We start from the raw sequence: 12,999 nt of genomic DNA, 5'->3' as shown, positions 1-12,999 counted from the left end.
ATCATACAAGCAATTACTTGTACAAAATGTTTTATTATCGGATTATTTTACAGTTTATTTGCCAAAAGAGTTAAAATGTATGAAAGTTGAACCTAAATATTTCAGTGAATCAAATAGGCCAAGGTAGAATAATGATTTGTACAAGTTATTATCTTTTTGTCAATAAAAATTGTATTTGTACAAGTAATAACTTGTATGATGACATCATGTACCTGATAACTAAGTGTATTCAGTACCTATGCAAAATCCCCTTTTCTATATAAAGTAACATTACTTAAAATTGCATAACATAACAATTTATATGTAAAGAAGGACAACTCACTTTGCTCTTGCGATGTTCTTTGTGCAAACCCAGTACAAAATATACAAATCAAAAGGAGACATTGTATCAAATTAAGGGTTATCATTATATTCATATATTAAGGAAGTCATGTATAATATGGGTATTAAAAATAACTATCAGTTGGTTTTGATGAAATATTTTTTTTTTAATTTATTACAAAAATTGAGTATGCAGTCTGTGATCAATCCCTCCCTTGTGAAACAGATATTCTATAACGGTCATTCGTTTGACGATGGCGTCGTTAAAATTTACAAAGGGGCGATTTCAACTTCACCACTTGGAACTCTTGGTTTAAAAGCTTCCTTGTGAGTAGCAAACCTCTATTAAGGAAATCATGATAGGAAATACAGCCCTGGAATATCGTATCAACGTTTACAAGGAGGAACACTCCATTTACACGAACAAAAATATATTTACATTACTAAGGTGTACATGGCATACTTTAAGTTCCCATTATGAACAGAAATAAATCACAAAAATGTTAGTATGCATGGTCTTCATTTTTTGCTGTCATTTCATAGATTTATTACTCTGCTTCTGACGCACCATCAACAAAAGATTATTTAAATTTATAAACTTTCAGTTTTGTCTGGCCAATGTCGAAAATCACAGAAGTGAAATATTAGTTTCCTCCACTATCGTTTTCCTTCCTTCTGCAATGATTCTCTAGCACTTCCTGCCTATGTATTTTGCCAAATGGAGTTTATGCACATTTTATAATAAATATGAAAACAATGTTTTCGAACAATGTTGTTAACAAAATAAGTGCCACTGGGTTATTTAACCCATTATGTGACACCATATGCATGCTCGTCTTTTTGCATATTGGATGCTCTATCTAACATATAATAGATGAGACATTTCACCGACATCATTTCTACAATATTGCAACCACTCTCATGACTAATCTATCTATTTCGGAACCTTCAGTTTATTTCCCTTATGTACATAATACTCCGCCGATATATGACACTGTTGAAGGACATTGTTATCTCCACTTTTTTAATGTAAATTTAACAAAAGAATTGTTTTTACTGGGTAATCTGTTCTCTATCCATTTCTCCAATTAAGCTTTGTGCATCATATCCACTGTCTGCAAGACTAACTTGTGAGTTCTGTATAATATGGATATGCTCTGCTGTGTATGAAACAGACGTTCTACAACAGACAAAATTTGTCATAATTACAGTCTTAGGTCACTTATAAACATTCATTATTTTATAGATGAACGTGTTATTGTAATACTTTGACTTCTACATATTAGCAATAACATGCGAAATTTGCAAATATATATATTCGATTACATTTAAAAAGACCCTTTTGTATTTAGTAGTATGTAGAAATAGCAATTATGTTTTTCTCATTTTGGTGGTAGGAATTACAATGAAATACTGCTAAAGTACGAGGTTCACTTTAGACTTTTTGTAGGTTTCCCAAGGTATCATGCGAAAATAATATAAAAAATAAAAGATACGATCAGCCGAATACTCTTTAAAGCAAAGACAATACGTACATATGCTTAGCTGTATTATTTCCGCTTGTTTCATCACCTACAAATTTTGTACTTTCTTCGTTGTTTAAACACATCTTTTCTCGTGCAGTCCTAAACGATAAAAGGAAAAAAATTATGAAACCAGGATATATCACTTTTTACTTCAAAATTTTTACCAAAAATATAATTTGATTTTTTCATATCTAAGTACATGTTTGAAATGACTGATAATTAACCGACCAAACAAATTTCATTTGTAGCATTCTTCTGTTTAAATTTTCACATTACTTATATTTAAATTCATTGCTAAAACTGTTATTGATGACCAAACTGACTTGTCTGTTTTTTAATCTGTACTTTTTTTTTATTCTAAATGCATTTTGTATCTGTAAATGCACAACTTCTAACGTTTTAATTTGGAAATATTAAAGAGTAGAAACCGAATAAATATCATGTGAACATTACTATCTATGATGTACTTGTTTCACTTACATGCTTGCGCCTATAAACTGTGCACCCAAAGTATCAGAGGCTTGTTGTGCATCAAAGATTTGTGTATCAGTCTGATTCCTACATTGTTGTTGTTTCGATCCAGATTCGATGAATACATCATCCAAGTTTAGTTCATATGCCATCATGTTGTTAAGACTGGAAAAGCAAAGATTAAGATTAATGTTCGGCTTTCATCAAATGATAGATATAACTATATATTACGAACAGTGACCTTGTATGACATTAAGGTATAGTAATAGTTTCTACTACATGTTTATGAAATAGATAGAAATATATGTGAAATACATATAAACCGATAAGTAGCTAAGAATTAAAAGTTTTTTCATCTATTTGATTGTTAAAAAAGTATGTTACATTTGTTTTGGTGCATTCATGTAAGACGAGTTACCAATCATACCATTCGTTAAATGTTAATTACAATGTATATTGAAAAATCAACAACTTATATTTTAAAAACAGCAAAGTTAAATATAAGTAATGAATGATTAGTGATAAATAAATATTATCATGAAGCATGGAAAAATTTGTTGGTTGTTATATCTAAAAAAGATATTTCTAAACGATTAATGAATAAGGAACCACTGATTCTTCCGGTCCACTTGGGTTCACTATCTGTTGTAAATCAGTTTTTATTCTGTGTATAGTTTTCAATTATTTTTGGTCTATTTTTTCTTGGTCTATTAGCTTTACAATTTTGGTTCGCCCAATTTTCGAAATGATTTTGACCGTAAATTTTCCGACGCAAATATGTCAGCTTGATTAAGAGAACAATATACTTCAAATTAATGTAGGCTGCAACCTTTTGAAAAGAAAATATATTCTAATAATGTATGAACACACGCTCTGGAGTATTGTATCAGCTAATTGAAAAACTGCATCAATCGACATTTCAAAATAGAGAAACGAAATTCATGCTTTAGAGACAATGTTTCTCCAACTGTACGTTTTGTATAAAGGTTGAGGTACAAGATACACATTTTTGTAAATGTAGTATTCCATCTCACTTTTTTGTTCTATTAAATGACGCATAGTTGATTAATAATAAGAAAGTTGACGATTTATATTTTTAATGAGAAGTGTGAGTTTAATCTTTTAACTAGATGTATATCTGTCACCAAGTTCAGTTTCTTTAATACAACCATAAAGTATATTAGCCAACTAAGTATAAGTTTAACCTAGAGCTTGATTTTGTCCATTCATTAAACATGTGTTTAACTCTTTTTAGCTTTGCCTTTATTCGTTGATTTTCTTCTTCCGTTTCTTTGCTTAAAATAGAATAATTGAATTATTATTTTTTATACATGGAACTTGAAAATAAAAACAAAAATATGAACTAAAACAACTCATCAATACATTATTCTTTATACCTCGTCTTTACTTTTTTCTGTCCAAATGGAATCCTTTAAATATATAACAACACAAATGACGACATTTTTCCATCTACTTTCACTTAATTTGAATGTTTAAAATGAACTATGGGAACTCTATACAAATTTATAAAATCTTACGTGGTATTTTGTGAGCCTCTTTTAAGCAAATCTACACGGTCTTTCATTCCTTCTATGTGAAGCTTACTTATCTCATGAAGCTCTATGTACCTTTAATATAATATATCAAACTCTATAGAATAAGCGCAAGATTAAGAAATAATTAAGGAGACAATAATGGTCAAAATAAGTATCTGGTACAGTACTATTGGTACCAATACTATTATTAACTAGTAATTTAATTTTGGATGTAACGCGTCTTCTGATTGGCTCACGTTGTTTTGTTTATCAGCTCATAGACATAATTTTGTCATGTGACCGTGACGTCATCAACGTTTTTTCATGGTTTACTACGGTTTAAAATGGAATTTAGAATTAAATTATAAGAAATGACTGTACTATTTTTTCTGTCTATTCGAAATGACATAAAAAATGTGGTGTACACTTACAAATAACCCGCTACGCGAGTTATTCAGTGTGCACCACATTTTTGATGTTATTTCTTCATAGACAGAAAAAAATATTACAGTCATTTCTTAAATAATACATATTAGTTATCTAATTACATTTTAGAAATCTTATTTTCTTTAACTATTTTGATTAATATTTATAACGAGAAATTAAGTTAAACGTTAAACCAATCGTTTTTGAATTTATCATTCACAATATTATGCTTAATTTTATTGATAATATAGTATCGAAATGCCTCTTTTCGTTTTTTTTTGTCCACATAGATACCAACACATTAATAATTAAAATTAAATATTTTGCATGTAAAATATATAAATACAAAAGCATTAGCTAAGATAATTAATCATCAGCTAGTTCATTTATATGATTTTAATTTGAAAGCTACTATATGCACATGATTTATTTGTTTTTACAGTTTTCATTTAGAAGAAAAACCGACATGGTTAGAAAATACAAATAATTACACCATTACTAACACAATTCTATATTAATATTCTTGTAATGGTTAGAAAAAACATAAAACAACACCATTACAAACTTAATTCCAATTTTATATTATATTTTTAGATGTTTACCTGTGACGTCACTTTTTGTGGCGTTGATACATTCGTGTGACGTACAGTTCATAATTCTATTGTGGTGTAAATGGGAGGTGTCCGTTGTTATTCTGTGGTTTACATGTTGTAATGTATATATATTATTTATTTATGTATGTCTCTATCCTGAGTGTTCTTGCGTTTAGTTGTAATGTATTCCTGTCACGTAATGTTGTCATTTTAGCGGTATTTTTAACATTGCTATATAAGCGGGAGGTTTGGCTAGCCATAAAACCAGGTTGAACCCACCATTTTTTTCTTAAAATGTCCTGTACCAAGTCAGGAATATGGCAGTTGTTATCAAATAGTCCGTTTCTATGTATGTTGTCGTTTTTTTTGTAGCAGTTCAGTGTTTATGTTGTTCCGTTGTTTTCCTCTTATAGTTGATGTGTTTCCCTCGGTTTTGGTTTGTGACCCGGACTTGTTTCAGTTAAATCGATTTATGACTATTACACAGCGGTATACTACTTTTGCCTTTATTTAGCATCAATTAGAAAACAATCCTAATTTACTGTTTAATTCTTTCCTCTGCTTTCTGATTTTCATTGATTGCATCATTTATAGCCTTTTGATGAGCATCGTCCATTGTCTGTGCTTCCAACTTCAGAAATTCTATTTGCGACGCCATGTCATGGATATGTTTTCCTTGTCTAAAGATAAAAATTCAATATATTACTAAAAGAGTCTGCAACACGTTTAGAAAACATGCTCTTGTATAATATTTTGAGCGAATAATTTATGCAGGTACATCTCTTTTTCATTGTCGGTCCTGACAAATTAAAAATGTCTCGCACAACTGAATATGATGACTCGCTGAAAATGGACAAGCAATTCTAAAATATGCATACCTTGCTTTTAGATCTTCAACTTCTTTTTGTTGAGCTATTAATTGATGTTCCATTTTAGCTTTCACTTCTCGAAGGTCATCTTCCAATTGATTTTTATGGTTGGTAACAGCTTCTAATTCTTCTTTGTGCAATTGATCTTTTCTCTGTACCTCCTCTTCAAACCTTAAATTGTTTCAATTATATACAATTGGTAAAGGATGCACATATATTTACAATAAACAATAATACTCCTGAATCATCAACATGATCATACATATTGCCACTTATTAATCATTAGCATGATCATAAGGTGTAACACCCTCTATTCGGGCCCGGTCAGAAAGCACATTCCATGGTAGTACATTTTTAACACAAAATAGTTCTTATGCATGAGTGTAACTTTCAAAATATTTAGACTTTTTGGTAATCTTAGCATCAAATGAAAGCTAAATTACTGGTGATCATTGTAGAACACTTTTTGACTTATAATTTTGAATACTAAATAAAGGCTTGAAATTTAAAAATGAGGGTACATGTTGCCGGTTTGTGTCACATCTGAGGTACCTGTTTTGAAACATCCGAAGTTCCGGGAACCAGTTCTCTCTTATATGCAATTGAAGGTATGTATAAGGTGTTAATTTTACATGCAATGATTATCACTTTATTTGAACATAAGACAAAAGAGCTGAGTCTGCTTGAAATTGAGGGATTGAACCTGGATCATTCTCATCATCATTGACAATAACACTCCTGGATAGTTCTTTATCTCAATTTCCATTTAATATAGTGTTTGTAAGACCCATCTAAGACCATGATGGTGGCAATACTTCCAACTAGACACGGGTTTATATGTGTTACATATTTGTACGGATTTGTTCTATTTAAGATAAACTTGAACATTGTGTATCACCACGAATGACGGATGCTGAACACATAAAAATACTTGTCGTTTTCGAACACAGACTTTAACACTTAGAACTGAAAGTGGGAACAATATACACCGTCTGAAGTTTATGAAAGAAGAAGTTGTGAAGAAAAATGTGGATAAAAAACAAAAGACTTCTGAAGTCCAAAATACAGTCTTCACCAAAAAATATACTATAATGGTGTCTAGCTTTGTATGTTTTCTAGATTGATTTTATGTCATATTTAGTGTGTGTTTTTTTTAATCTGGGCAATTGTGCTCTCATTTATGATTTTCATATTCTGACTTATTAGAATTATATAAGTGGAAATGTTGATAAAGTTGTCAATCATTTTAGGTTTCTTTGATGTTCTTTTACTTCCATATCGGACGTTGATATATTTTTACTAAAAAGAAATCCCGACAGACCGAATTCAGAGAAAAAAATATTTGCATTTGGTGCTAATATTTTAAGTGCACAAATGAGAATAAAATCCCAAAGGAACAATTCTCAACCTTTATTTTAACAAACCAATCTCTGCACGAGTCTGTTGTGTAGTTTTAATTACATTTTATGGCAGATAACAATTTTAGAAAATAACTTGGTGTTCTGTTATAATCCCATAAACAAGTATTTTGAGCATTTGCCGTAATAATACAGCTAAAAAAGGGAGACATTTTTTGAAACAAAACTTCCTGACATACAAAACTCTACTGTGTTTTGGTAATCACACCTTAAACCAACAGCCAAACTAACAAATAGCAATTCTTATATTATTTTCAACATTAAACATCTCACTAACATCCACCTCTTATCCTCAATAATTTCAAGAAAATATACAGACATAAGTTAACTATCAACAAAGGGAGGCCGGCATTACATTAATTATACACTTAAGTTAAAGATGTGGCTCGAAAATTTCATGTTTTAAGTGCCAAGAGAGATGTTTTGTTTTTTTAAATGAAATTCGTTAAAACTAATAAATCTTACTGATTTGTTATTTCTTTCATTTTCTTTTCAGCTGAATTACGACTATTCTTCAACAAATAGAGATGTTTTTTCAGAGTTTCACGATCTAACTTCAGCTTTCGTATACATTCGTCTTTGGATTTAATCTCTGTTTCTAACCTAAAATACATTGCAAAATATTAGATAAACAGAGGTAAATCTGGCAATGTCTATATACAGTTGGTGTTATCCTTTTGCATCCACATTTAATTCATTTGTCGTGTATCAGCAAGTATGACACAAAACAACCTTAATGATACCAGTTTTATTATTCAGATTAAAGATGCATGATACTACAATTAAATTCCTATACAATTAATTGATAGTATGACGCTGATATACCTTTCAGAACTAAACTAAAGATTGACGGAAGACATTTGTTTATCATATATTTACATGTATATGTGATATTAAATTTAAGTTCAGCAAATACAACTCAATTAGATCTCCTATATTCTTAGTTTATTTGCAACATGAGTTTACCAGAATACTGAAACAACTTGTATGTAGTACAAACAAGTAATATTTCAGTCCATTACCAATATTGTAGATCCAAAATAGCCGAACCAATTACTAGTGCATGTCTTCAGATTAAAAGTTAAATATGACAGAACATCTAAACACTATTATTGGGCAAACATACAATATCTAATAAATTCTTCTTTCCAAGTTGAAAAATGAACCCCATGAATCAGCAGTAGGTATAATAAAATGATTGTAAATACAGATGAAAATTAATCTTGCGCTTTTATTATAAATTTTGAATTCAGTGCAGGGAAAAAATCAGATCTGAGGTACCCGTTTTGAAACATCCAAAGTTCCGGAAACATACAATATCTAGTAAATTCTTCATTTCCAAGTTGAAAAATGAATCCCACGAATCAGCAGTAAGTATAATAAAATGATTGTAAATACAGATGAAAATTAATCTTGCGCTTTTATTTTAAATTTTGAATTCACTGCAGGGAAAAAATCCGAAAAGTACAAGTAGGAGAAGATACTGATATTCATTAAAAAGCCAAAACATATACTCGTGATTCCATACTTAATTTTCAGATGCAGCCAAAAGTCTGCCTTAACTATGGACATCGTGATCTCCCAAACCCAAAGCAGTATGTACACTTCTCCAAAAGTATATCTGTAAATACACAATAACTACTTACAGATGCAGTTGATAGGGATCATACTTCTTGTTAAAATGAGGCAATGTTTTACTCTTTTGGACTGTCTCTACACTGAAAAAAACACCCCAATAAATACATATATATGCATAATATATCATCATAAACACACAATGACATAGTTGGCAGTCTAAAATGTGTCTATGTATAAACTAATTTTAGCTAGCGACATGTTTAAACGGTCTCAGATCTTTAGAATATTCGCCTGATCTGCATATTTACCGATTGTGTTCTATTCTGGATAGTGACATTTCGACTGATTGATGATTCGCTATTAAGGCGGGTGATGCATTCATACAAGGAGACTTTTATCCCGTTGACCCACCCGGTCTTGCTCCTTTTAGTTTTGGAGATCATACGGTTTCTCAATTTTTGTGTCTGACCTTAATTTGTATATAAATATTCGTATTGTATACGTACTATGGTAGTATATGAATTAACACTAGTTACACTTTTATACCTTTTAGAGTTTTAGCTAATATGTCATTTTTATTCATCTGCAGTCCTTATGCGTAACTTTTATGCACATATCCATGCACATTACCATTTTATATGCGCGCCAAACTATATTGATTGGTGCATTTATGGGATAACATTCATAAGGACTTCAGCTATAATATGAATGCGTTTATATTTTTGACAACATAATGAATTTTACTACCTTTCTATAACTTTTATCATCAGCTCACCAGTGGTGACGTTGAAATAAGTACATGTATTTATGATGAATAAACAAACTCATCAAAGATACTAGGCTTATAATTTGGTACGCCAGACGTGCGTTTTGTCTACTTCAGATTCATCAGTGTCGCGCGAATAAAAACATGTGAAAGAATAAATCAAGTACGAAATTAAGGAGCTTTAAAAAAAACAAACAGGGCTTTAAAAAGACGTGCTTAATATGGCTAAGGCCGTCAATGCCTGTTGTGTATGATAATCCTTACTGTCTTGAAAAATTCAACATTCTATAAACAGTTTTAAACCAAAGTTGTTATCATGCTAATAAAATTCATGACCTGATGTAAAGTTTTAAATACTTACTGTGCACTATCCATTAGGCTCCCTGTGTGAAGACCAGCAGGAATACCAACTGATAAGCCAGAACATAAGGGTGTATCCTGCAATTCACTGGAATCACAGATTCCTCCTTTACAAGGATCTCTGTAAACAGATAATACTTTAATCTACAACACTTAAATATCATATCACTATTCACCACTACTGGTACCTAGCTACGCTCACTTATTTTATTTAACATTGCTGAAGGTTAACGTCATTTTATGTGCCCCACAATACCCGTGGTAAATTGTTTTTCAATTTGATTTGTAAGTGGTTCCCTGCTTTATAATTCATTTAATATTTCCATTTGAAACGAAATGTTCTCAACAAGCTTTGTCGACGCCAAAAAAGAACAAACTACAAAGTATCTAACTCAGAGCAAATATGGAAAATCAAACTGCTATTCAGACACTAACCCAAAACAAGAAGATCAAAGAAGCCAGATCATTTAATTTCACATTCAGATATACTTATGATGTTCTTTCCATTAACAATCCAAACTTTTCTGATTGGGTTCCATAAATATATCCTCCAGAACTAGAAATTAAAGAAACAACAGAAATAGCTTCCTCCGCCTCATTTTTAGAATTATACCTCAAAATGAAATAAGCGGTCATCTCAGTACCAGAATCGATGACAAACGAGACGATTTTAATTTTGAAATTATATATTTCCCCCATCTTAGTAGCAATATACCAACTTCACCTGCATATTGGATATACATTTCCAAACTCATTCAGTATTCAAGACCTTACAGCTGCTACTCAGATTTTAAAAACTTCATCAGTATCTGAGCAGAGAGATGATGAACCAGGGTTATGTCAAAGAACGTCTCGTCCTTTTTCTAAACAAAGTTCATCGGAAGATACCAAGACCTTGTTGATAAATATTCAATATCAACTTCGTAAATAAAACATGATGGTCTTGAAGGATAAATTCTAGGTACTGACGTTGCTTATCATCTTAATTACGTGTTATAGTGTTCCTTTCATTTTTATTTGTATTATTTCAACCTTTATTGTTTAGTCCATGTTTGGAAATATACTTCTTGCATGGCTCGGTATTTATATATCCCGCCATTGTGTTATTGTGTTATGGTCATTTTTGTAATCTTGTCTTTTATTTTTGCGTATGTACTTTGTCTAGAGAGTGTCTATATGCCATTTCTTTGTTGAAATAGCTATTTATATTTTATAGTGATTTAGATTATAACATAATGTTGACTGGTGTACCCCAATTTTTGACATTTTTACCTTTAAATATGCCTGTTTGTTTTCCTCACAAATTGTTGTCAATATAAAGGAACTCTATGCGACTGTTGTATAAGAGAGGTTTAGCTACCTATAAAACCAGGTTTAATCTACCATTTTCTACATTAGGAAATGCCTGTATCAAGTCAGAAATATGACAGTTGTTTTCCATTAGTTTGGTGTGTTTTAGCTTTTGATTTTGCCATATGATAAAAAACTTTCCGTTTTGAAGTTTCTTTGGAGTTCGGTATTTTTGTCATTTTACTTTTTTCATACACTCTATATGATAGTATCTCATATGTTGTAATTTGATTTAATTTAATTTGGTTAGAGATAACAAATAACTAAGACAGAAAAAGATGTTTGCCATAATTAGTTGAACTCTAAATTATCAACATGACAAATGTAATTATTTCTGATAGGTTGCATTTTACAATTATCAATATGACCGATGGCATTTATTTCTAGTAGGCTGAACTCCTACTCCTGAAGTTTCGATACCACCAATGAATTATATGTTTGGTATAATTTGAATATTTCACATACATCTTTAGTTACAGTAATGTATTGAAAATTGACAATACATTCATCTATTAGCAATATTATAATTATTTTCATAGGGTACACTATGTAAATCAAATCTGATGCTTATCAGCGGGAAAAGTTCCAAGTAATCCAATAGATATAGATATATTGACATACTTTTCTTTTAATTTTACAGTATAAATACTGTATTCTTGTTATTGGAAAACACATTTAGTGTATATCATTGGGTCCACAACCCAATAAACCATAAAAGTCATCTACATTTACATGTTTTATAATTAATTCAACATGCAAATTGTTTACCATAAACTTTTTATTCAATTTTACTCCCCAATGTTACAACTATCCAGGTAGATTTTATGCAGTATTTGTTATAAAATATTAGCCGACATATAAAGTGTTATGTGAATGTGACAAATTGACGTAAGTAAACATTAAAGAAGAAACATCCTAGATATCCAGGTAAAAAGGTATTTATTTTCTACTCAATAAAAGGCGTCTAGTGCAGATTTTAAGACGACACATTTGTTCGTAAACAGTATATATCAATACCATATCATACCCACATCTAGTGGACTGTTTATATTATAAGCTTAGGTTTCAGTGTTCCTATCTGTGATGATTAATTGAATACATTTCGTAAATTATCCATTGATAAATGTAGACATTAGTAAGAAGTTAAAGTTTCAACTTTTTCAGGAAATGTTACCTTAGAAGAATTTGGCTATTCTTGTATAACCCTTTTGGTCGTATTCAGATATAAACACATATTTGCCTTTTAACATTTTAGGTTTGAACATTCCTTGTGATTGTCAGATGAAACCAGAAAGGCGCCTCAACATTATCATTTAAAGAATCGTTTTGTACAATATGTTATATCGTTATAACAGCTATTATTAGTGTTGGATATTTACAAAAAGCTGATTTTTAGAATTCATTCAGAGTGGACATTTTAAGAAAATAATTCATCAGATCTTCCAGTGGAACTTGGCTCATTTCCCAAATTAAATATGTATAAATCAGCATTTAGGGGACTACATCTGTGTTTTAATAGTGTTTGCAAAATGTTTTCTGTTCTATTTCCAGTAAAATAGAATGTATGTACCAACAGGATAATATTTTTTATATTTGGCGATGACTAAATTGATCTCATATCTAACGCTAGTAAATTCCATGCACGAATTCAAGAAGGGAAAAATAATTTAAAAAATATGCCAAACCGACGTCTCGGTACTCTATGGTTAGAACGGTTTCTAGTATTATAATAATATCCCATAGCTCGCTTTCATATTCTAAAAGTGGTATGTATGCAAGATATATC

At 30.6% G+C, this 12,999-nt stretch overlaps 1 protein-coding gene across 2 annotated transcripts in view; it reads right to left on the bottom strand.

Moving 5' to 3' along the window:
- Positions 1-322: 322 nt before the first annotated feature.
- LOC127715973 (uncharacterized) overlaps positions 323-12,999 on the bottom strand; it is a 258,290-nt gene continuing 245,613 nt past the window's right edge. For both annotated transcript variants that reach the window (XM_052222075.1, XM_052222074.1), the window contains exons 2-11: positions 9,865-9,984; positions 8,806-8,877; positions 7,625-7,762; positions 5,751-5,912; positions 5,415-5,552; positions 3,857-3,946; positions 3,524-3,613; positions 2,328-2,483; positions 1,857-1,946; positions 323-1,501 (exon numbers count right to left, since the gene is read on the bottom strand). In XM_052222075.1, coding sequence (XP_052078035.1) covers positions 1,375-1,501; positions 1,857-1,946; positions 2,328-2,483; positions 3,524-3,613; positions 3,857-3,946; positions 5,415-5,552; positions 5,751-5,912; positions 7,625-7,762; positions 8,806-8,877; positions 9,865-9,984 — 1,183 coding nt within the window. In that variant the 3' untranslated portion in view covers positions 323-1,374. The remainder of the gene's footprint in view (positions 1,502-1,856; positions 1,947-2,327; positions 2,484-3,523; positions 3,614-3,856; positions 3,947-5,414; positions 5,553-5,750; positions 5,913-7,624; positions 7,763-8,805; positions 8,878-9,864; positions 9,985-12,999) is intronic.

This window comes from Mytilus californianus, unplaced genomic scaffold, assembly GCF_021869535.1.
Source record: "Mytilus californianus isolate M0D057914Y unplaced genomic scaffold, xbMytCali1.0.p SCAF_9, whole genome shotgun sequence".
In the NCBI taxonomy this organism is placed as follows: domain Eukaryota; kingdom Metazoa; phylum Mollusca; class Bivalvia; order Mytilida; family Mytilidae; genus Mytilus; species Mytilus californianus.
This window is presented reverse-complemented; position numbering and strand designations above follow the sequence as displayed.